This window comes from Tenrec ecaudatus, chromosome X (genome assembly GCF_050624435.1).
Source record: "Tenrec ecaudatus isolate mTenEca1 chromosome X, mTenEca1.hap1, whole genome shotgun sequence".
In the NCBI taxonomy this organism is placed as follows: Eukaryota; Metazoa; Chordata; class Mammalia; order Afrosoricida; family Tenrecidae; genus Tenrec; species Tenrec ecaudatus.
Window position 1 is genome coordinate 168,737,607 of NC_134548.1, and position 23,276 is coordinate 168,760,882.

General features: G+C 42.0%; 1 protein-coding gene and 1 pseudogene across 1 annotated transcript; both read left to right on the forward strand.

Annotated features, from left to right (window-relative positions):
* The first annotated feature begins 1,870 nt into the window (after positions 1–1,870).
* Positions 1,871–3,368, forward strand: LOC142433870 (ATP-dependent RNA helicase DDX50 pseudogene; annotated as a pseudogene).
* Positions 3,369–11,520: 8,152 nt separating this feature from the next.
* Positions 11,521–21,263, forward strand: SPRY3 (sprouty RTK signaling antagonist 3). The gene is made up of 3 exons (XM_075538947.1): positions 11,521–11,632; positions 11,740–11,844; positions 17,432–21,263. Exon 3 carries the CDS (start codon positions 17,538–17,540, stop codon positions 18,405–18,407), a length of 870 nt encoding a protein of 289 aa, XP_075395062.1. The 5' UTR covers positions 11,521–11,632; positions 11,740–11,844; positions 17,432–17,537; the 3' UTR covers positions 18,408–21,263.
* Positions 21,264–23,276: the final 2,013 nt, after the last annotated feature.

The window sequence follows — 23,276 nt, forward strand, 5'->3', positions numbered from 1 at the left end:
ATTATTTTGTCAGGTCTTCCATTGTCCCACATCTCCCATCACCCACTTTTCTGGTGTCCGTCCCCCAGGGAGGGGGTTATACATAGATGCTTGTGATTGGTTCTCTCTTTCTACCCCACCTTCCCTCCACCCTCCCAGTATCGCCACTCTCACCACTGGTCCTGAGGGGTTTATCTGTCCTGGTTCCCTGTGTTTCCAGTTCCTATCTGGACCAGTGTACATTCTCTGGTCCAGCCGGATGTGTAAGGTAGAATTGGGATCATGATAGTTGGCGGGGAAGAAGCATTAAAGAACTAGAGGAAAGTTGTATGTTTCATTGTTGCTATACTGCACCCTGTCTACTCTCTTCACCGTGACCCTTCTATAAGGGGATGTCCAGTTGCCTATAGATGGGCTTTGGGTCTCCACTCTGCACTCCCCCTCACTCACCATGATATGATTATTTGTTCTCTGATATCTGGTACCTGATCCCATTGACACCTCATGATCACACAGGCTGGTATGCTTCTTCCATGTGGGCTTGGTTGCCTCTAAGCTAGATGGCTGCTTGTTTATCTTTAAGCCTTTAAGACTCTAGATGCTGTATCTCTGGATAGCTGGATACCATCAGCTTTCTTCACCCCATTTGTTTATGCACACATTTGTCTTCAGCGATCGCATCGGGAAGGTGAGCATCATGAAAGCCGGGTTAATAGAATAAAACGTTCTTGCATTGAGGGAGTACTTGAGTTGAGGCCCAATGTCCATCTGTTACCTTAATACTAAACCTATAAATATATGCACATAGACCTATTTCCCCATCATCATATATGAATCTATTTACATATGTACATGCCTGTATTTAGACCTCCAGAAATGCCCTTTGCCTCCGAGTTCTTTCCTCTAGTTCCTTTTACTTTCCTCTTGTCCCACTATCATGCTCAGCCTTCATTTGGGTTTCAGCAATTCCTCTCAGTTACATTTCCCTTGATAAAGCCCTAGCAGGCCTCCTAGGAGGCTTGATGTTTTTCTTCATTTCTTTTAGTTTAAGATATGCTGAGCATGTTTTTTTTTCCCCTCTTTGATTTTCTAACTCTAGGTCTTTTCACATTTCATGATCTCGAGCTGCCCTTTGAAAGTTTCTGTTTCGCTCTTTGGCTTCATCATTTCTCTCATGTGCCTTAGCTTAGCTACTCTACCATTAAGTGCACGTTTCAGAGTCTCTTGTGATAACCACTTTGATCTTTTCTTTCTTGTCTTTTTAGTGATTGCTGTCTTCATGTTTGATGCTCATGATGTCATCCCACAGCATCTCAAGTTTTCTGTCAGTCATGTTCAATGCATTAAATCTGTCTTGAGATGGTCTCAAAATTCAGGTGAGAGATATCCAAGCTTGTATGTTGGCTCTTGTGGGCTTGCTTTCGTTTTTCTTCAGCTTCAACCTGAGCTTACATATGAGCCCTTGAAAACAAGCTTACCTTGTTAAAAATGAGGAAAAATCAGAGGCCATCTATTCACCCTGTCCTGGCATCCTTTTATGCTGTCCCTGCCCCTAGGTGCTTGTGGCTACTATGCCCTGAAGGCGGCCACATCAGCAGGGAGTAATGCCTGGGGAACTCCAAGGGGGGAGGGGGGAGACACATTATTGAGCTAGAGGCACCCTTGGAGGAGTCAGAGAGCCTGAGGAAGGAGAGAGAAATGAGCTTTTTGGATATCTGAATTTTGGATAAGGGAAACTGGAATTTTACTTCCCTCATAAGGTTGTTGTGAAGATTTAAACAAGATCAGGAATGATAGAAAGAAGTCAAGGCCCCATTATGACTCCGATTAGAAGTCAGAAACAAGAGAAAATGGTATGACAGATGCTCAGGGAGCTCCAAGGGCCAAAAACATGAAAATGAAAGAGAAGCTAAGTGGAGACTCTGAAGAAGGTTTCCATAAACTTTCAGATGAATTCTGTAAATCTCATAAGTCAAGAAGAAAAAATCTGCTTAATGGCAATATTGATGAATATGAAAAAAAATCAAAGCGAGTGTCATCCCTAGACAGTTCCACCCATAAATCAAGTGATAATAAGCTAGATCAAACCTTACCACGTGAACGGAAAGAAGGAGCCTTCTCCAATTTCCCTATTTCTGAAGAAACTATTAAATTTCTGAAAGGTCGAGAGGTAACATATCTCTTTCCCATTCAAGTTAAGCCCTTTGATCCTGTACCGGAAGGAAGAGATTTAGTTGCTCACGCATGACAGGAACATTTTCTTTTGCCATCCCCTTGGTTGACAGACTCCAAAGAAATCGAGAGATCATTAAAAACCACTCAGCAAAGGTACTTCTTTGGGCTCCAACAAGGGAACTGGCAAACCAAGTAGCCAAAGATTTCAAAGATACCATGAGGAGACTCAGTGTGGCATGTGCTTATGGTGGAACATCATATCAAAGCCAAATCAGCAATATTTGAAATGATATTGACATATTGGTTGGGACCCCTGGTCACACGCATCAAAGACCATCTGCAGAGTGGCCAGTTGGATCTTTCAAAACTGCGTCAAGCTGTCCTTGATGACGTGAATCAACTGTTAGATTTAGGTTTTGCTGAACAAGTTGAAGATGTTATCCAGGAATCCTACAAAACCGATTCTGAAGAAAATCCTGACTTTAGTCTTTTCTGCAACTTGCCCACAGTGGCATACAAAGTTTCAAAAATATACATGAAATCCAGATATGAACAGGTTGACCTTGTTGGAAAAAAGACTCAAAAGGCTGCAGCTACTGTGGAACATCTGGCCATCCAGTGTCATTGGTCTCAGAAGCCAGCAGTTATTGGAGTTGTCCTTCAGGTCTAAAGTGGATCTGCAGGGAGGGCTATTATTTTCTGTGAAGTGAAGAAAAATGTAACTGAGCTGGCCATGAATCCACACATAAAACAGAATGCCCAGTGTTTCCATGGCGACATTGCACCATCACAAAGAGAAATCACACTAAGAGACTTCAGAAGAGGTAGTTTCAAAGTGTTGGTGGTCACCCATGTTGCTACCCATCGAGTGGCTATTCCTGAGGTTGACCTGGTGACTCAGAGTTCTCTTCCACGGGATGTTGAGTCCTATGTCCATCACTCTGGATGCACATAGGTAGAGCTGACCAGACAGGGATTTGCATATGTTTTTATCAACCAAGAGAACGAGGTCCACTAAGATATGTGAAACAAAAAGCAGGAATTATTTTGCATGAGCCCTTATCTCAGATGCTTTGAGTTTCGAACCACAATCTTTAATCACCTCTGATAAGGGGTTTGTGACCATGACAGTGGAAAGTCCAGAAGAAATACAGGATGTCAACTGTGCCTGGAAAGAAATGAGTAGAAAGCTGAGTAGTAATGCTGTGTCCTGAATTACCAGACTGTGCCTCCTAAAAGGAAATATGTTAATTATTATTAATTAATAATCAGAATGATTACAGGTAGAATGGCAGGATGCAGACTGGATACTCTCAGTGCCAGCCGAATTACCTGAAATTGAAGACTACTATGATGGGAACACATCTTCTAATTCCAGGCAGAGGAGTGGCTGGGCAGGGGGCCAATCAGGCCAGTCAGGTGGTCTATCTGATGGCTGGTTAAGTAGATAGAGTCAACAGGGACATCAGTCAGGAAGTCAACAAGACAGTAGAAGATGAAGTGGAAGTAGAAATCGATCAAGAAGCAGGAACTACAAACGGAGTTTCGACCTAGTGTTTGACAGTTAATCTACCAGTGTGAGCCTACCTATTTCTGCCTAACCATGTAGATTATCTACCAAAAATTCGGCATCATAGTTGAGGTATGCATCTGCTATTTGCAAAGAAGTTGGCCATATGTTTTTCTAAAGTATTTCACAACAATGGTGGTAAACAAATATATTTATCCAGTTATTCCTTTGGATTAAAAAAAACTCATTTTATTGTCTCTTCAAAAACAAAATGAGGAAAATCAGACATGGTGATGAAAAAAATGATGTTTTGAAGCCACTCTTGTTTGTTTTGTTTTGTAATTAAGTTGTTTTGATTTTTCCTCCCACTGGACCACATTGCTTCTTCCTCTTGCCCTTCTATACCCGCCTTAGAGATACTTTCTCTAATTTTTCAATGCTATTCTCTCATCATCAGTGATAGTGCCCCTATACTTGATTCTTAGCCTCTATGGACAAGAAAATAGTTGTTACTATCCATATAGGCTTATTGGTTCAGAATCTGTATTTACTTGTCATTGTTTACTTCTCTGGTGTCGCCACTGTTAAATCAAGATAACCACAGGTCAGTCTTTGATCAAGTATTTCTGAATAATAAACTCTTTTGATTTCAATAGATGATGTTTAAAACTAACACCGTATAGGCAGTTATAAGCTTTCAAATCAATTTGGGTTGTGTCTTGAGAGAAAGAAAATGAGGAAAGACTTTCAGAATTTGTGCAGAATCACATCTTTGATGCAGGTAAGATGAGAAAATGGGTAAAATGATAGGCTATGAGTATTTGATTAGGTTTGTGAGTGAAGATCCTGATAGTGATTATTTTAGAGTATTGCACCACCATATAAAGTTGGTTCATTACATTTAATCTATTTTTACTTTCAGTACATTCTGAAATCATATATAAAATGTGCAGTGTAGTGCCTTCTAAAGAAAACACCCCACTTATTCAGGCTATGAGGACCCTCTTAGAATATTTATAAACATTATGAACATGCCCTTTTCACATATTTGTGTCTTTACATAATGTTTTTTTATTCTTGCAATAGTCTTTATTTATTTTTGTGTTTATCAAATATTTCCTGAGCATCTACTCTGTGCCTAGTATTATACTTCCTTTAGGGTTTCAGTTACAGTTCTCCTTGCAAATCATTTTGCTCTCTTTTGCCTCTTCACTTTAGCACATGATATCTCCTCTGGCTGTAACGTCCATGTGCATCTGTGAGGAATTTGTAATATGTTGTTTCCTGTAGTTATTTCTTTTAATTCCAGAGTTCATTAGCATCAAGCTCAGGGGGCTCCTTAGTCAGCAGATTCTTATTCAGGCTTCGGGCACTTAAATCCTTTATTTGGCAAAGATAGTCCCAGGTAAAATTGTAACAAGAGCAAAGTTTGTGTCTCTCCTTCACTCTAAAGCAAATGTCACAATTTGACCGAGAGGGTCAGTCCTTCTGCATTCTCCTGGAATTTGGCTGTAACACTGAGCAACTTCAAAACATCCTCTCTCATCCCTTCCCACCTCTCTCTCCCTTTCATTTCAGAGTTCACTGGGTGCCAATAACTTGCTTCCTGGCATCTTTAAACAAGAATCGGTTGTGTAAAAATCACAATAAAAAGTACCTTGGTGGACACTCATATGAATCCTCAAGTGGCTAATTTTAGTTGGAAAGACAAAACATAAATTACTGAAAAGTATTGTTAGCTGCCTCTGATTTAGTCCCTGACTCGCAGTTACCCTGCCTCAGATTTAGTCCCTGACTCACAGTTACCCTATGTTCATGGGAACAGAATACTGCCTGGTCCTGCATCATACCCACGATCAGTAGTGAATTGGGTTGTTGTGGTTCCTAGGGTCTTAATTGACTGATTTTCACATGTTTTCATGCCTTTCTTCCTAGTTCATCTTAGTCTAGAAGCTCTGTTCAGTGTTATAGCAATAGGCAAGCCTCCAGTGACAGATGGGTGGTGATTGCACATGCAGTGCACTGGTTAGGACTCAAATGAAACGTGATAATTCTACCACTGACCCACCATTATTCCCACAGTGAAAGTTAAAATATGATAAGCGAAGCACAAAGCAATCTTTGAGAGTTCATAAGTCAATGGAAAAGATTATAGAGAAAACTACAGTTGACATATTCTTTAAAAGCTAGATAAGATTATGGAAGCTATCACTGAGAATATGCACTTCAAATGAAGATAATAGTTTGAATTGAAGTATGGTAGCAGAAGAGTAAAGGGTAAACTTGGAGAGTGTAGAATGTTCTTAAAGTTTAACTGTAGTGCTTTATGATTATACATAAATGGTAGAATGGGGAAAACATTTGGAATAGCAGTGTACAACTAGATTAGATCAGGCCCTGTAGGTCAGGGTAAGGAGTTTGAATTGTATTCCAGCAGTTGAAGAATTTTAAGCAAAAAAGTAACATGATCAGATCTGATTTCTAGAAAAGTCACTCTTGTTGTTTTTGTGGAGAAATGATAGTAGAGAATAAAGCAAGTGGAGGAAAGGAGAAATGATAGTAGCGAGGAAAAGAAGTTGAGGACAAGAGCACGATAATAAGGCTATTTAGCAGTCCATGCAGGAGGTGCCAGAGTGAGAGTGACAGCGTGAGAAGATGTGAGAAATAGACAAATCTGAGAAGATCATTTGGCAGTAGAAGCAATAATGTTGTATTCATATAGGACCTGAGGCTAAAAGGGAAAGAAAATAGTCAAATAAGAAGCTAATTTGGGGTTTTGAATACAATTTTATAATGGGGGTGGGGTGGAGGAGATAATGCAATGCTCAAAGTTCTTTCCAATCCTAATACTCTACACTTGTTCCTGTAAACCTTGCCTCCTCTTCTAAATTCTCTGTATGATAATGGCACCATTTCTATTACCACATTTAACAGAAAACACTTGATCCTTACTTTCTATTTTCACTGTCAATTCCCTAACCAGACCCTTATCAATTCCCGTTTAGATAACTATAAAATAGTCTACATTGGCTGACCTGAATTCAATATCTCCTGTTGCAAATATATCTTCCTTAAATGTGGCTTCTTGAAAACTTATAGTACCCGGCTATCAAAAGATAAGCAAGCAGCCCACTTGGATGAAGCACACCAGCCTGTGTGATCATGAGATGCCAACAGGATCAGGTAACAGACATCTAAGACCCAGAACAAAATCATACGCAAGGTGAATGGAGGCGGGGGGGCATGGAGTGGCGACCCAATGCCCATCTATAGACAATTGGACATCCCCCAACAGAGGAGTCACAGGGAAGAGATGAGCCAGTCAGGGTGCAGTATAGCACCAATGAAACACACAACTTTTCTCTAGCTTTTCGGTGCTTTATTCCCCCCACTATCATGACCTCAATTCTACTTTACAAATCGGATTACACCAGAGCAAGCACACTGCTAAGGACAAGAGCCCTATAGATACCACCCACCCCCACCACCCCCCACCCCCGGCCAACAGTGAGAGTAGAGAGACCAGGAGGATTGGGGAAAAGTGGGGGGGAGAAAGGGGGAATCAATCACAAGGATCAACCTATTCCCCCTCCAGGGGGATGAACAACAAAAAAGTGGGTGAGGGGCGATAGAGGATGATGTAAGATATGAAAATATTCATCTACAATGTATCAAGGGTTCGTGAGGAAAAGTGGGAGACAGAGGGAGGGGGAAGAAATGGGGAGCTGATATCAGGGGCTCAAGTGGGAAGAGAATGCTTTGAAAATGATGATGGCGGCATAGGTGCAAATGTGCTTGACACACTGGATGAATGCATGGATTGTGATAAGAGATGTAAAGAGCCCCAATACAAGTATTTTTTAAATGGCTTATTTTCACGCCTTATTTCTTTATTTAAAAACCTATTCCTAATTCCTAGAGTATTCAATCTAAATTACTCAGCCTGTCATTCACGTTACTCTACAATCTTGTCTGACCCGATGCATTCCTCTCCTCTCTAACATAAAACAGATTGAATTCCTTATCCTTCTCAGGCAACATGCACATTGTAGCCAATCTAGTTTTACCCTAAGTTGGACCCTTCCTTTGAATTATATATGTTTATGCATTTTCTGCCCTCAGTCTTAGGCATTTTCTGCCCCGAGTCTCCGTGAATACGTCCCTGACTAGTAAGACTCCTTTCTGCCTGAAAGCTCTATGATAATTTTTACTGGTACCTTTATTTATTTCCTCATTTTTAACTCCTGAAACTATTCTCACTCATGCCCTGTGCTCTTTATTCAGTATTCTAGTAAGATAAACTCTCCTCTCTTTCAAAACCTTGATCTGAACAATGAATCAATACAAAAGTGTTCAAGGATGCGTTTGACTCATTAAAGAACCATAACTCAGAGATTCTTAAAACAAGGAAGATATTTAGAGATTAGGGTGCTTTTACCAATGTCCTTGAAGGTTACCTGTTTATGTTTTTTTTGAAATCAATGATTTTTAGAAATTGATAGACTGATCCATGCTGACAGAGTGTCTTTTCACTCAATAGGAATTGAACTAATGGCAGCAGAATATCTTGTAAACAGAAAAAAGTTATTTGATTGGGAGACCTAAGTTTCCTATGTTCTTAAGGCAACTCAGTGAATTTGTCAAATTCCTGAAAAAAAAACACAATTCATTAAAGAGGTAAGAAAGTAAATTTCCTGAAATACATAGTTACAATAATATAGCAAATTATAGAACAAGTTATCAAGTAACATGGAGTGTCTCAACATCAGATTTTTTTATATAAATTCTGATAGTCTGTCATAAAACACCAATAAAAATATTCATGTAGATTTTAGGAGTCATTTACTTATTCATTAAGTATAAATTGAGTTACTATGATGCCAGAACTTGGAGATACAACAGTGGGGATAAATACGATAAATGTTTTATCTGCCCTCAAAGAAATCACTATCTAGTATGAAGGACAGGCAAAAACCAAAACGAAACAATTGTAACACAGTCATAAATGTTGTGGTAGTGGTAAGCACAAGAAAGTCACAAAAAGAAGTGGACAGAGGCAGAGGTGATTAGGCTAAGTGTCAACCTGAAGTGAGTGATTTATCAGCTGAAGTCTACAGAGTAAGTGGGAGTCAGTCTTTCCGTGCAGGGGTGGGGGTGGCGAGGCGTTTCAGGATGTAAAAACGTGGACTTCTCAGGGTGTCCTCCGTTTGGAAGAGTCTTGAAAGAATGCGAACATGTAGTGTGCAGTGGTGTCATAGTTACATTCCAGATCTGCACCTTGCCAGCTGTATCACTTGGGCAAGTTATTAATCACTTTAGGCTGTTTTTCACATTTATTAAATCAGTGCAACTTATAGATATACCTTATCAAATCGTTGTGATCATTAAATTAATTTTAAAAATATAAAATACTCAGAAAAGTATCTGGCACAGAGTAAGCATCTGTGCCTAACCACTCGAATGTAAATTCCAGATGGCAGAAAATCTTACTGTGTCACTAGTATTAGATTGCCCTAATAGGCATTGCTAAATGACTGAATCATCACCAACATAATTATTGTCATTATAGGTATTATCCTCAAATGTTGGAAGGGTGAATAATCTCAGTTGTTTTCATTGTTGGCCTGATACAGGGCTACCCTGTAAGGAAAGAAACTGAACTAGGAAACCTCGTGTTCAAATTTAAAGCTCAACTTTAAAAATCTAAAGGACCTCAAGTTAAAATAATTTCTTGCCTTTTCTATGGGCCATACTAGGGGGCAAAACTCATTTCTTAACATTCCTAGTTATTGTTGCTTGAGCACTTACTGCATGTGAATATCAATAATAAGCACTGGCAATGTGTAATTTTTACAATGCACAGAACAATAGCACAATTTTGTGATGCAGATGCTATCATTATTTATAATTTAAAGATAAGAAATGGGCTTAGAGAAATGAGTTAACTTGTCCCAAGTCAGATAGTTACTAAGGTGAGGAGCAGAAATTTGAACCCTGATCTCTTACACCAGACTCTAGTTAATAGTATAGTGGTTGGCATATAGTTGATGTACAACAAATATTTGTTGAGTAAATGGATCAATGAATACATCAGTAAATCTATATTCTTCAGCAGATGAGCTTACAAGGTTAGCTTTAATGCTTTTCTTCGTCTTGATAAGCTCAACGTAATGTTAAGAGTAAGGGAGGAATTTGAACCACAAAATAGAAGAATTTACACAGGAAAATTCCTTGACTAGAAATCCTGATCCAGAGAAGCAATCTGAATTGATTCAGAAATCATGTGCGCGTGCACACATACACACACAAACACACCAGCAGAACAAGTTTGAAATACCTTCCATACACACATGTGCAGGCACTCCCACACAACTATACATTGTAAGAAGAATCTTTTGTTTCCTTAACCCCCTAAGAAGGTGTAAGAGCTAAACTCAATCCCTTCCTATAAATATAAAAATTTAGGCTCCAGCTGAGAAATATGTTGCAAAGGTCACACAAGGAGTTAGTCAGATTAAGAATTTCAGTTTTCTGACTCACAGGTTTGTTTTCCTCCAAACTGTCACCATTTACCATCACAATTTTATAGATGGGGTGACCAAAGCATTCTAAGAATGTTGATGACCAAGCTCCAGCCACTAGTTCATTGAAACAAGACTTGAGATCAGATCTCCTTTATTTAAAATATGAAGCTTGTTTTTATCCAAATGTTTCTGTCTGAATGCCCAGAAGGAAGACTTTTCCCTATTGAATTAGCTAGCAGGCAGAGGATAATTTACAGAAAGCTTGGTTCTTTCCCTTTAAGAGAAAATTTCCAAGCCTGCTTCATGTTCAGAAGCCTGAAGTAGATGACTGGCAGTCCTGAGGAGGTTCCATTAAGGCACGGATCATGTGTATCTTCCTTATTGAATCCCCAACACTTTGCCCGAAAATTGGCACCGGGAAGTCACTAAATAAATATGTGTTGAATATGACACATTGAAAGCAGCATGGGAAAGTAGGTTGAGTGGTTTCCCCATGGATGACAGTTGGACAATCACTACTGGTGCTGAAAAAGTAGGACTGGAGGTAGGAGAAGCCCTCTTACACAAAGAGAGAGCTCGCTTTATGTGATTGAAGTTGCAATAATCAGTCCTTCAGAGGGAGAGGCTTGGAAGGGTTGTGGTAGACAGAGGTATTTAAATGAGGCCTCCTTAAAATTGTCACTCTCCACCCTGCCCCCATCCCGTTTAAATTCTGTTTCAGTCATTACCCAGGGACCGGATACAGAGATTCCTATGGGGAGTTCTAATGGGTCGATTCAATTTCAACTGGATGACGCCACTTAGCCAACATTAAGAGCTACAGCTCCGGGAAAGCAAACGACACAGGGAGAGGGAGAGAAAGAAATTATAACACGGAGCAATAAATCCCTCCTCTCCCATCCTCCCCTGTAACCCATTCACAAGACCTCCAGAAATCATCTACATTCACAAAACAGCCTGCTAGCAGGGCTGAACACAGTGCAACCCCTCCCCCTTCCACCCCCAGCCCCCACTCTCTGCAGATTAGAGACCAGCACTCCCCGAGATGAGAGCTATATAAATAATGAGACACTAGCAGTATCTATTGCTCTGCTGAGATACCCTGTGTCCACAACTGCAGTTTCTGCTGTCAGATTGGAGGAGCCTGAGGCGGAGACGGAGGCAAACGAGGAGGGGGAGGAGGTAAAGAAGGAGGCAGGGGAGGAGGAGAGGGGGAGGGGAAGGAAAAGCTGGAGGAGGGGGGAAGAAAGAGGAGGAGGAGAAGGGGGAGGAGAAAGAGGCGGAGGAGGAGGGGGAGGAGAAAAAGGAGAAGGAGGAGGAGAAAAGAGGAGGAGGAGAAAGAGGAGGAGGTGGACAACTTACCCTGCTGAGCTTTCTTTGGGGAATTCGTGCACCAAGATTCAGATCTGCATGTAAAATCTATACGAAGTCTCTGCCACTACAGGTCTGACCGCCCCCCCACCCCACCCCTCACCCTTTGCTTGCTTGCTTTCCGTTTTCTCTGCTGTGTCAGAAAAACCAAGACAGAACTATCTCTGTTTCTGGCTGCAGTACCAGGGAAGGAGTTTTCATTCAGACTTTCCGGAGAAGAGGTGCTCGGAGCCCGATGGGGCATTCATTCTGCTCTGCTCAGCATGGACAAGATCTCTCCTCCAGGTAAGCCACAGAGATTAGCTCGGAAAGACCCCCGAATTCTTTCTATGCAATGCACAGATTGCCATTCATTCCTGCTATCCTATGTTTGTGTGTGTGTGTGTGTGTGTGTGTGTGCGTGTGCGTGCGCGCAAGCAAGCAAGCAGACAAGCGCAAGCGCGTGGGTAAAATAAAATGAAGACCATTTAAATGAGATTTAAATGAACCAGCTCTTGCACAAAAGTATCCGTATTGAAATTTTATAAATCACATGGAACTTCAGCATAGCCATTTTGTAACCAAATGTCAATTTATGTTCTAGTCTATTAACCTTTAAATACGTTTCGGTGCTTGCCTCAGTCCTTCGTAGCATAGCCTAACCACCTAAGCTGGGAATGTAGGGAGAGCCCATGCTGAGGTCAGTCTGGCTGCCCAGCGGGCATCCTGTCAGCTCGGGGCTAGTCTGCGATTGGCTCACAAGTCTGGGCTGTGCATCGTTCAGATTTCATCACATCACCTTGCCCTGGGAAGAAATGGCGCAAGCTGACACGGCATAACCCCCTACTTACATTGAGTCAGAGCAATGATTTAGAAATCTCTGGCTCCATGCCTGCGAATGTGTGCACATGTCTCTCTGTGGCATATGGAAATTTTGTCCAAAGGGAGAACCTGTAAGCATGTCGAGTTAGCCCCTCCGACATTCGATAGGACCCAGGGCAAGGCTGGCCAGCACCCTGCACTCCCTTCCACTCTCCCAAGATCACTTGATCTCTGCGTGCTGCGAACCAAGTTGGAGGAGCAGAAAACAAACCTTGAACTATTAGACAAAATCTATTTTGAAATGCAGTATTGCTTTCTGGGGCGTAATGAAGCCTCACTATAACATAATGTGCGATCACATGAATGTAGATCTAGCGGGTGCTTAAACCATGTTCCCAACAAATCAGTTGTACACATACCTACAAATAACACACAGGCTAGCAGTTTGTCTACAAAGGTAAGTATTCGTTTTGTTCTTTTGCCTCTAAACCAGTGGTTCTCAACCTTCCTAATGCCTCGATCCTTTCATACTGTTGCTCATGTGGTGGTGACTTCCCCACCAACCATAACATTACTTTTGCTGCTACTTCATCACTCTCATTTTGCTACTGTTATGAATCGGGCGACCCCTGTGAAAGGGCCGTTCGACCCCCAAAGGGTCACACACGACCCACAGGTTCAGAACCGCTGCTCTAAGCAAATGTGCACTGAGACAACATTATAAACTCTATACATTTTTTTTCATGCTCTGTTTTTCAGCCTCTCTCGGTATTAGTGACAGCCTAGCTAGAGGTCTGTGTGACTTCCACTTGGAGGGGTTTATTCTGAGTTGAGAGCTGCAGAAGTAAAAGACTAACAGGAAAGGAAACAGGAGTTCAAAATCTCTTTAGACAGGGAAAGGCCAGCCCCATATAAAAATGAAATTGAGCCTCAGGACAAGAAGGTGTTTTAATAATCTTCTCTTCAAATTCCCACAGAAATCACTTGTCCACAGCTAGGAGTAGATCTTTAAGGTCTAAAGAAAGATTTCTACTTCTAAGGTAGACAACTACCTCCTTAGCATTTTCCTTAGGATTGAAATCATGTTAATTCATTTGGCACCACAATGCTTCCACTAAAACTGTATCTTTTAATGAAAGATCTTAAAATGGCAAGATTCCCCAGTTTGAAATAAACTGCCATGAATCTTAATGAGACTATTAAAGAATGAACAGGACAAGGGTAGCAAAGTGAGAAGTTAAGAGTTAAATGTGGTGAGAATCTGGCAGCTCCAGTCAGATGTATGCGGTAGGAGGGAGGCCCAGTCAGTGGCAGAGAGGTTAGTAATGTAAACTATATACAACTTGGTATTTGTAAGGGGGGAGCTCTTTGATAGAGATGCAAATGCTTGTGCACAGAGAGGGATTTTTCAGAGAGTGGACTTTGGAACAGTAGAACTAAGAAAACATATAAGCCATAGCAGAAAATTCCCCCTATGTTTGCTTTCAGTTATTCTGAGAACGCGGATGTATAACAGCATAGCACAGGGAAAAGAGCAGCACAGCCCAGAGCTGTTACACATTGAACCCAAGGGAGTGGGAGGAAAAAGAGGAACCAGGCTCACCAACTCTTCCCCATTTTCCTTTTGAAGTCAACACAGAAGGTTTATGGTAGAAATCAGAATTGCCTTCGAGTAATTAACACAAAGGAACTTTAGATAGGAAAGTTTTCAACTTTAATTCCAACATGGCAGACTAATTGGGACAGATCTTAAGTTCTAGAGGGAAAATACATCAATATTTCTTAAACAGATTTAGCTTTTAGTTTCCAAATAGACTTAAAAATAAATTTCTACTTAGCTTGAATATAGAATAGTTCAGGAGTACATAAAAACTGTTGCAAAGCTCTGAGCACCTGACCTGAAGACCGAGGTGGTAGTGGGTTACAAGCATCATTCAGTAATGCAGAGGCACTACAGGACAGAAGTCACTGGATCCCATCAGTGGGCAGCCAAGAACTTGTAATCACCTTGAGTACTATTTAATAATATGTGATGTGATGTGTGTGGTGTGTGTGTGTGTGTGTGTGTGTGTATTCTCTGCCTTCTGCAGTAGTATATTGAATTGACCAATAATACTGTCAGAGTTTGACTGTTGCAGCTCACAATAAATGATTCTTTCCTGGGGGGATTTCTGCAGCATAAGCATGCATCCAGTAGTAGTTTTCCTCGAATCTATATGCTACAGCACTCTCTTGCCTACATGTTTCCCAACTCTACCCCCAACCCCACTTACCTTCCTTTACAACAGCAGTTCTCAACCTGTGGGTCGCGACCCCTTTGGGGGGGTCGAATGACCCTTTCACAGGGGTCGCCCGATTCATCACAGTAGCAAAATGACAGTGATGAAGTAGCAACGAAAATAATGTTATGGTTGGGGTCCCCACAACATGAGGAACTGTATGAAAAGGTCTCAGCATTAGGAAGTTTGAGTTGAGAAAATGCCTTACAGTATTTCGGATTGGATTCAGCGTGTCTAAAATGCCAATCAAATGTTTTGTCATTCTATTCCTTTTTTTTAATTCTACTCAACCCCTAACTTTACACAGCTACTACTGCAGAGTTGCCATACTGAATCCTAGAATCCATGCTAATAAAAGTTTTACAGAGCAGGAAGAAGCCTTCTGAATTGCTTCTGTCAATTATCTTGCCCTTAAGTAAGATAGTACCTCATCTTTCCAAACTAATGCCTCAGGCTTCCCTTAATCACTTAGCCAAGTATCTCAACTCCTCAGGGTCTCAGCAATCTAATCAATATCTAAACATGTCTCTCAACTAAGCGCTGCATACCCTTCTGCTCTGCAGACAGGATCCCCTTTGAGCATGTTTTCATGATTGGCTCCTGAGTCTCTAGGTTCGGAATTGTTTTTATGATGGCCTACATTTCTCCAAGTCTACCTTTGGACCTTCTGGGCATGCCCTAAGACTACCTAGTGAAATCCCTACAATACTGTCTCTGGAATCTTGCAGGATTTTCTCCTGTAACTTGGAGACCTTTTATGCTTCCTTTGAGTCGTTGTTTCTTGGAATTTCCAATATGTTTTTAATCTGTTTTCCTTTGGGAAATCAGTGAGTCTAGAACACATACTGTGTGTGTGTGTGTGTGTGTGTGTGTGTGTGTGTGTGTGTAGAACGACACTTTGTTTATCTGATTCATAAGACCCCCCCCCAAGAAAACATTTCTTATCAATGTATCAAGACTGTCCAAATCCAAAGCTCTTATATCCACACACCCTCCAAGGCAGCTGAACACTGTGTCCTTGTTTAGCCAGGTGTTCAAATGCAAACTGTCTGTTCCTTTTCAAGGCTGAGGCTTTGAATCTATAGAGATAGAGTTAGAGGAATCCAAGTAAACAAGATTACATCGCCCAGCTTGCTATCAAGGACTTGAAGATACATACAGTGTGGATGAAGAGGATTCTTTTGTGAAGTTGCCTAGTGGTAGAACTATAGAACATAATGGAACAGGGTCCTGAGATTGCCTAGTCCACCTCTGTAATTAGATAGATGGTAAAACTGAGGCTCAGAGAAAGAAGTGATTTGACAAAAGTAGCTTAAATATTTGAGTCTCTATCATGGTTATTTGCCTTTTCCTGCATTGGGTTAAATTACACCAAAACAACTAACTAAAAAGTGAGATTTCAGTCAGACTGGTTCTTTGATGTTATGCACCCCCAAACGTTCTTTTATAACCAAATTAAGTCTTCTGTTCAAACAGATGCAAGTTCAGCTAAGCAGGTTTGCATAGGGAGATAGGCTCAAAAAGCAACTGAGTCTGTTTGTTTCATTAACCACAGAGTCCTTTATGAAACGCATCATCATTTTTTTCTCCTGTTGTGAGTGAGCTTTGGGCCCATTTCAGTGTCATTTGCTTGCTTATGGAAATGTACTATTCTCTCTTAATTTGTTCATTTCTATTACTCATTCAAACTATCTATCCTGTACAGCAGTGTGACTAATTGATCTAGTTTGAGGAAGCCTGCATTCGGATGGATTTTAAGTATATATTATAATCATGGCAGGGCTCCCTAGGGCCTAATGCCTTCAGGATTTCTCGTGGGTTTCTTGGTGGGCACTTTTTTGGCTGTTCATTCTTCCAAGTGGTGGGACATAAGTACACTGTTGCCAGTGCTAATCTAGATCGAGTCCTTCAGAGAATGACCACCCAACTCTTGCTGATTGTCATAGAATGAGACAATGCTTGCGCTGTCTAGATAGTCAACCTAGCTTAAATAATAGCATAAGAACTTGATTTGATTTACCAGAGCCAGTGTCCTGTGTTAGGTAAGGATAGAGGAAAGTAGTCATGTCGCTTATGCCTAGGAAATCCCATCAATACACAGCTGGCTCAGAGTGGTAATAGGTACAATGTTTGAAATAACCCGGAACTCATCTTCGCTGGCTTCTTTATGCTGAGGCTTACTGTAAGATTACGAAAACTACAAAATGATTGGTCTTGGCTTCCTTATTCCTTTCACTCTTGGGATGCTTTCTTTCTCTAAATTAATTCATGTTACTCTACCAGCCTAATTAGTGCCTGCTGTGTCTCTGTGGTATCGTTGCTGTTATTTGCATCTTGCAGCCTTACCTGTAATCATTGGAGTGAGTAATATCTGTTCTTGTTTGTTATTTTCTGCCTGTCACAAATGACACACAAAGAAGATATTGGTGGCCTTTGCAGACGAAGTTAGGTCCCATTTTTCTTAGCATTCTCATGCTCAAGGACATCTGATGATGTCCTGTGCTAGCAAGCACCTGAATGAACGAGCTACTCTGGTCAACCTAGTTGTATGATAGAACACAAAGGAATCCAAGATCTGATCTCGATCTCAGAGTGCTTTCTCATCTGGAGAGGACAACTGGACTTGCTTCTAAAGAAGCAGGTAAGGTAACTTACAAACTACAAGTGTAACTGTGAGATGACCGCAAAGTGATTCAAAGGTAGTGGCGGTGATCGGTTCTGAGCTCTTCTGTTTCCCCACAAAGTATCCATGGCTGTGTGTTCTCAATTGTTTCTCTTCCCTTCCCTCTTAGGATTTTCTGATGTGCCCTGAGGTCTATGTAACTACAAGGTATCTTCTTTATCACCATAAGTGCCAACTGGACCCCAAACCACTCAGAGCTCAAGAATCAAGGCAACATGGATGCCGCAATGACGGATGAACTCCAACAGATTCTGCCTATTCAACAGCTACGCTCTACTCATGCTAGCAATGATTATGTGGAGCGGCCTCCTGCCCCCTGTAAGCAGGTCCTCTCCAGCCCTTCCTTTATCGTGCAAACCCACAAATCTGATTGGTCCCTGGCTGCCATGCCTACTGCTCTCCCCCGCAGCCTCAGCCAGTGCCATCAGTTACAGCCCTTGCCTCAGCATCTGAGCCAATCTAGCATTGCCAGCTCAGTGTCCCATAGCACCACTGCCTCTGACCAAAGGCTCTTGGCCAGCATGACACCCTCACCTTCCGGCCAGTCCATCATCCGAACCCAACCTGGAGCAGGGCCCCCCACAAAGCTTGATGGTGCTCTGAAAGGAGAAGCTGCGCAAGCTGCCCTGCGCCCCAATGAGCACCTCTTCATCTGCGAGGAGTGTGGGCGCTGCAAGTGTGCCCCCTGCACAGCGGCTCGCCCTCTCCCCTCCTGCTGGCTTTGCAACCAGCGTTGCCTATGCTCAGCTGAGAGCCTTCTCGATTATGGCACGTGTCTCTGCTGTGTCAAGGGCCTCTTCTACCACTGCTCCACCGATGACGAAGACAACTGCGCCGACGAGCCCTGCTCCTGCGGGCCCAGCTCCTGCTTAGTCCGCTGGGCAGCCATGAGCTTCCTCTCCCTCGTTCTGCCCTGCCTGTGCTGCTACCTGCCGACCCATGGATGCCTCCAGCTGTGCCAGTGGGGCTACGATGGCCTCAGGCGCCCAGGCTGCCGCTGTACGAGGCACACCAACACCGTGTGCAGAAAAATCTCTTCTGCTGGTAGTGCGCCCTTCCCCAAGGCCCAGGAAAAGTCTGTATGACCTTTCTACACGCTGGGCCCGGAGCGTCTTCTTTAGCCCCCATCGATAAAGGATAGGCCTCACTTTCGAAGAGTGGGGGAGGGAGTCATCAACTAGCCAAAGTTAGGGCCTCACCTCTTTTGTTCCTGTCAGGGGAAGGACCAAGTACATCCTGCTACAGGATGCCTTGTTCTTTCTCACCGTATCTTATCCCACTCCTCTCTAACCTTTGTACACCCTGCCAGCTCAACCCTTGTGACTGTCATAGCGAATTCAGGGGATCTACAGGCATGAGGTTTGGACACTGAGGACCCACAGAGCCAGCACCGTGGAGGTTAGGGGCTCCCCAATGTGATGCCTCCTCGGTGCAGGCTCTGAGCACCACTCTGCTTTCCACAGTGCCTTTGTGGAACAGCAGTCAATCTCCCAGGGAATCTGACTCCTCCTCCCTCTTTACTGCCCTTCTCTTTCCCTCACTCGCCTTCTCCTTCCCTCTTTTCCTTTCATTGTCCTGTTCGGTGGTGTTCCTCCCTCTCTTCATTCCTGCCCTCTCTACACTTAATCCTCCTCTACTCTCTCCCTCCTTTCCCTCTCTCTCACATTTTTACTCTGGCTCAGTTGTGATTTATTTGACCTATTTCCATTTCTTTGAGCCTGTTCTTCTTGCTCTCTATAATATTTCCAAAAGTGCTGTTTGGCCATAGGTGTTTCATTTGACTCCAAACTTTGCTATGCTAGACTCTTTACTCATTGTTCTTAAGGGGAATGGATTACTGTAATGAAGTAATCACTAGCCATAGTCTAGACCCTAAGGCGTGTGCGCTTCACAACCACACTTACCTGTTTGTGATCATATGAGGCACAGGTAGCTTACATTTCCATGTTAAATTAGTTGAAGTTTTACTCTTGTTCCCAATAGCGGCTTGTAGTGCTGACAGTAGGATAGTAAATCATAACCCCGTATGTCTGACCCAAGTGCCAAAGGCAGACGTGCTTTATAGCTAAATGAACAAGGCAAAGGACACTAGAGAGCTGTGTTCTCTCTTAGAAGCTAACTGCCCTGAGACTACGTGGCTCAGGCCTTAATAATGGACATAAAAAAGTCATAAAACTTTAGAGCTGGAAGGAATCTTCACTATTAATCTAGTGTTACGCCCTTTTTACAGATGGGCAAATTGAGGTCTGGAGAGAGGAAAGTGAATTGTAGGCTTGGGAGCGGGGGACAGGTATTTTGACCCTTAGTTCAGGGCTCTCTCCCTAGCATGACATTGAGTCACAGGGCTTTTCCCCTGGGACTCTAGGAGCAAGGACAAAAAGCCATTCCTATGCCATTACTTAGCAGGAACCATGCAGATTGAAAGCTGTGGTCTTTATGTAGTACACAGTAGGTAGTTAACTATTAAGAGTATCAAAGCTGCCCCCATTGGACGTTGGTGTGCTCTCACCTTGTAGAAGCTCAAGTGTGGAAAAGAAACCCTGAAAGAAGCCCTCCCCATGCTGTATCTTCACCATTGCATCGCCTCTTTTTGCACCCCCGGTGTCACTTCCTGGCTTTGTCCACAATGGCACTTGCCTGAGGACCTAAATTTCAGCAACAGTGAAAAACTCAGATGAAAGATGTAGAACGCAGAGAACTAACTTCTCTCTGTGCTCTGAATCCCCTTCAATAGGAAAAGGCCGCAGTGGTGGCCGCACCATTTCCCTCTGTTCACTACGGAATGCGAAGATTGAGGGCACTGGCTTGACATCAAGGTGCTCCAGCTTAAGTTTAAGACCTCCAGACTCTCACTTTATATAGAAGTATGCATGGATGTGTGTTGCAGGGTGCAGAAGGGGGGAGGGGGAGTTATGGTCATACACGAGGGAAGAAGAAGGGAGCATCCATGTCTTTTGGTTGGATACATATTTGGGGAGTTAACAAAGGAGAAATATGTGCCACTCAGTCTTTATGGTTTCTGAATCTCCCTGAAGTGTACTGACATTTGGGCTGCATGCAGCCCCACACCTTCACTTACACCTCCTCTTCTAGAATTGCTTTGCTCTATTTTTGTATATATAAATATGTTATGATGATTATTAATAATGTTAATGATATTGCTGCAAATGGTGCCATATATAAGGTTTGGCTTCTTGAAACATTTATAAACCCAAACCAGTACCTGTAACCCCTTATGTTGCTTTCAGATCCTCCTATTTTAAGTAGCTTTTTTTTTATTAATCTTACAAATCTGCCTGATTGAACTTTGAACTTAATCTATACCAGAGAGCTGTGTCCAGTTCTCTGGATCAAGCTAGATGATGATGAGTAGCAACTCACACTTCTCTCTGCTTCTGCCTGAAATTTGCTTAGAGCTGAGATATATAGGAATTCTTTGACACTAGTGCATTGTTCCTGGAGCTAAAATATTCTATGGATGTTTGCTTATTAGTTTCAGGACCCAGAATAATACAAGTCCCGCCTTGATACCTCCTTAATATCCCAACCCTGCAGTCCTTACTCAGGCAAACTGTGCACTGCCAGAGGGGCCCTGGGCTCTGCCATCCACCCAGAGGGGCTCTTCTCAGTGTCTTTCTAAATGGCCTTACACTCAGTGGAAGAGAGAAGGGTTGCTCAAGGGCAGCTGCAGTCTGCAACCTGCTGCTGAGTCAGGCCTTTTACTCGTGTCCCAGTTGGCCTGCTATGAGGGACTGCATCTGGTTTACGTAGAGATGGGTCCTGTTGGGGTCTGCGTGCGCACGGATGTGTGAGTGGGTGTGCATATGTATCCCTTCAGTGATTTTATATATATATATATACACACACATAGATGTAAACATATATTCACACATCTCTATATATTTTAATGTATTGCACATGTATATTTAAAATATATATGAAAGAACTCTAAATCCTGAGGAAAGACTCGGTTTTCATTATTTTTCTACTTCGTGCCATGTTCTATATAAACAGGAATATTTAGAGGGTGTTTCCTGCTGAGCATTTTTTTGCACTTAAGTCATCTGTTACCCTTAACTCTATTGCTTTCCACATATTGGTCCCTTGATACATTTCATATGGCTTCAGCTAAGAGTTTTCCTTTCCAACCCATCTTCCCGTGTCACTATAGTTCTGACAAATATAGCGAACGCTTATATAGTTTTCACTATGTGCAAAGCACTATTCAACCAAGTTGCCTATATTAGCTCTTAGACCTCACCCAAACTCTACAGTGTAGGTCCAGTTACTGTCTCTATTTTAATGACTGAAAAAAGAAAATTACAAAACACAGAGAGGGTAAGTGATTTGCCAAAGGCAGCAAAGCTTGTAAATGGTCCATGCTTCAGGGTCAGGAGGAACCGATTAAATTTTTCTGAGGTAACATGCCTCACATGATGAATGGTCCTTTCCCTAACTCCAGTCCACCTGCAATTTAGCAATGGAAGTAAATGTGCTCCTATCTTAGGAGTAAATCAATTTATATACATCCTATGTTAGCGCTCTTACTTCCCAAGATGGTAGCATTACCAACTACTATTCCCTTTGAAATCACACTTACAGGCAATTGCCATTTCTCAGAGATCATATGATATAGAGCTAATAGGGGATATTTTCATTATGCCCAAGAGGGTAAGAGGGTATTTGTCTTTTTTTTTTTTAGATACAGCTAATTTTTGAATTGGAAAACCAATTCAATTTATTTCGGCAGAAAGTAGAACTGAAACTACTTTTAGAGCTTATTGATTATATTGATTGAATTCTTCTGATTCAAATGTAAGCAATCTACTGATGAGCACTGGGCAATATAATATACCTTTCCAAGCCACCTCCTTCACACTCATGATCCTCCACCCTGCATAATTTCAGAGCCAGAAGGATCCTTAAGGAATATCTAGCTTATATCAATGCTGGGAGGTGGAGAAGAAGATGCACAGGGAGGGAAATACCCTGTCCAATGTCACGCAGTAGTGAGTTTGAATGGATGTGTTACTTTATTCCAGAGTTCCTAATTTCCAGCAGTCTTAGCCTGGTTTCCCAGAAAATGAAACTTGAAGGAAAAATATCATATGCAATCTCAAAGAAGCATGACTAAAGAACAAACGTAGGGAAATACGAAGAACAAACAAAAAGGAGTGTGTTTGGTAAGCAAGGCACAACCAGCTTTGTGGCAAGCTATTTGTGCAGTCTCTTATGACAGGATACATGAAGCCAGGGTTTCGTCATACAGTCCATTTGAAGGGAGAAGGAGTCATCTTCCAGATGCAATGTTATTAGTTGGGTATCTTCTGCAAGGAGTAATAACTCCCTTACACTCCTGGGCTGTGCCCAGGACATTGATACACTGGTCTGATATTTGTCCCTCGCATCTTAAAACACAGTCATTCAAATTGAATTAGAGATCACCTATTTTTAAAGGATATAAGGCTTTATTGTGGGGCTCAAAAATCTACAGTCTGCCTTCCAGGATCTGTTTTTCTTCTGACCTTCTTTGAAAGGATTCTTTCTACATGGAAATTAAGTTCTTAGTATAATTAGAGGAATAGAAAAATCTTAAGATAAGGAACTTTATTGTATTGGACTCAGCATGTTTATAAGTATACATATGCTTATCTGGGCTCCATTAGAATAATAGCAGGAAAACTAGTCACATTAAGAAATTCGGGGGGGGGGGGGGCGATTAGCCAAACAAGGTATTTTGCAACATGTTGTTTGACTGGATTTTCTTATATTTCAGCCGCTCATTATGAGGCTACATTCTAAGATTTACACCATGTAAAAAATTCTCAAATGAGGCCTGATAAGGATTCAGCAAGGACAATGTAACCGAGAGAAATTACTGAAACCCAAATGAAGGCTGAGCATGAGTGTGGGACAGGAGGAAAGTAAAAGGAAATAGAGGAAAGACCTAGGAG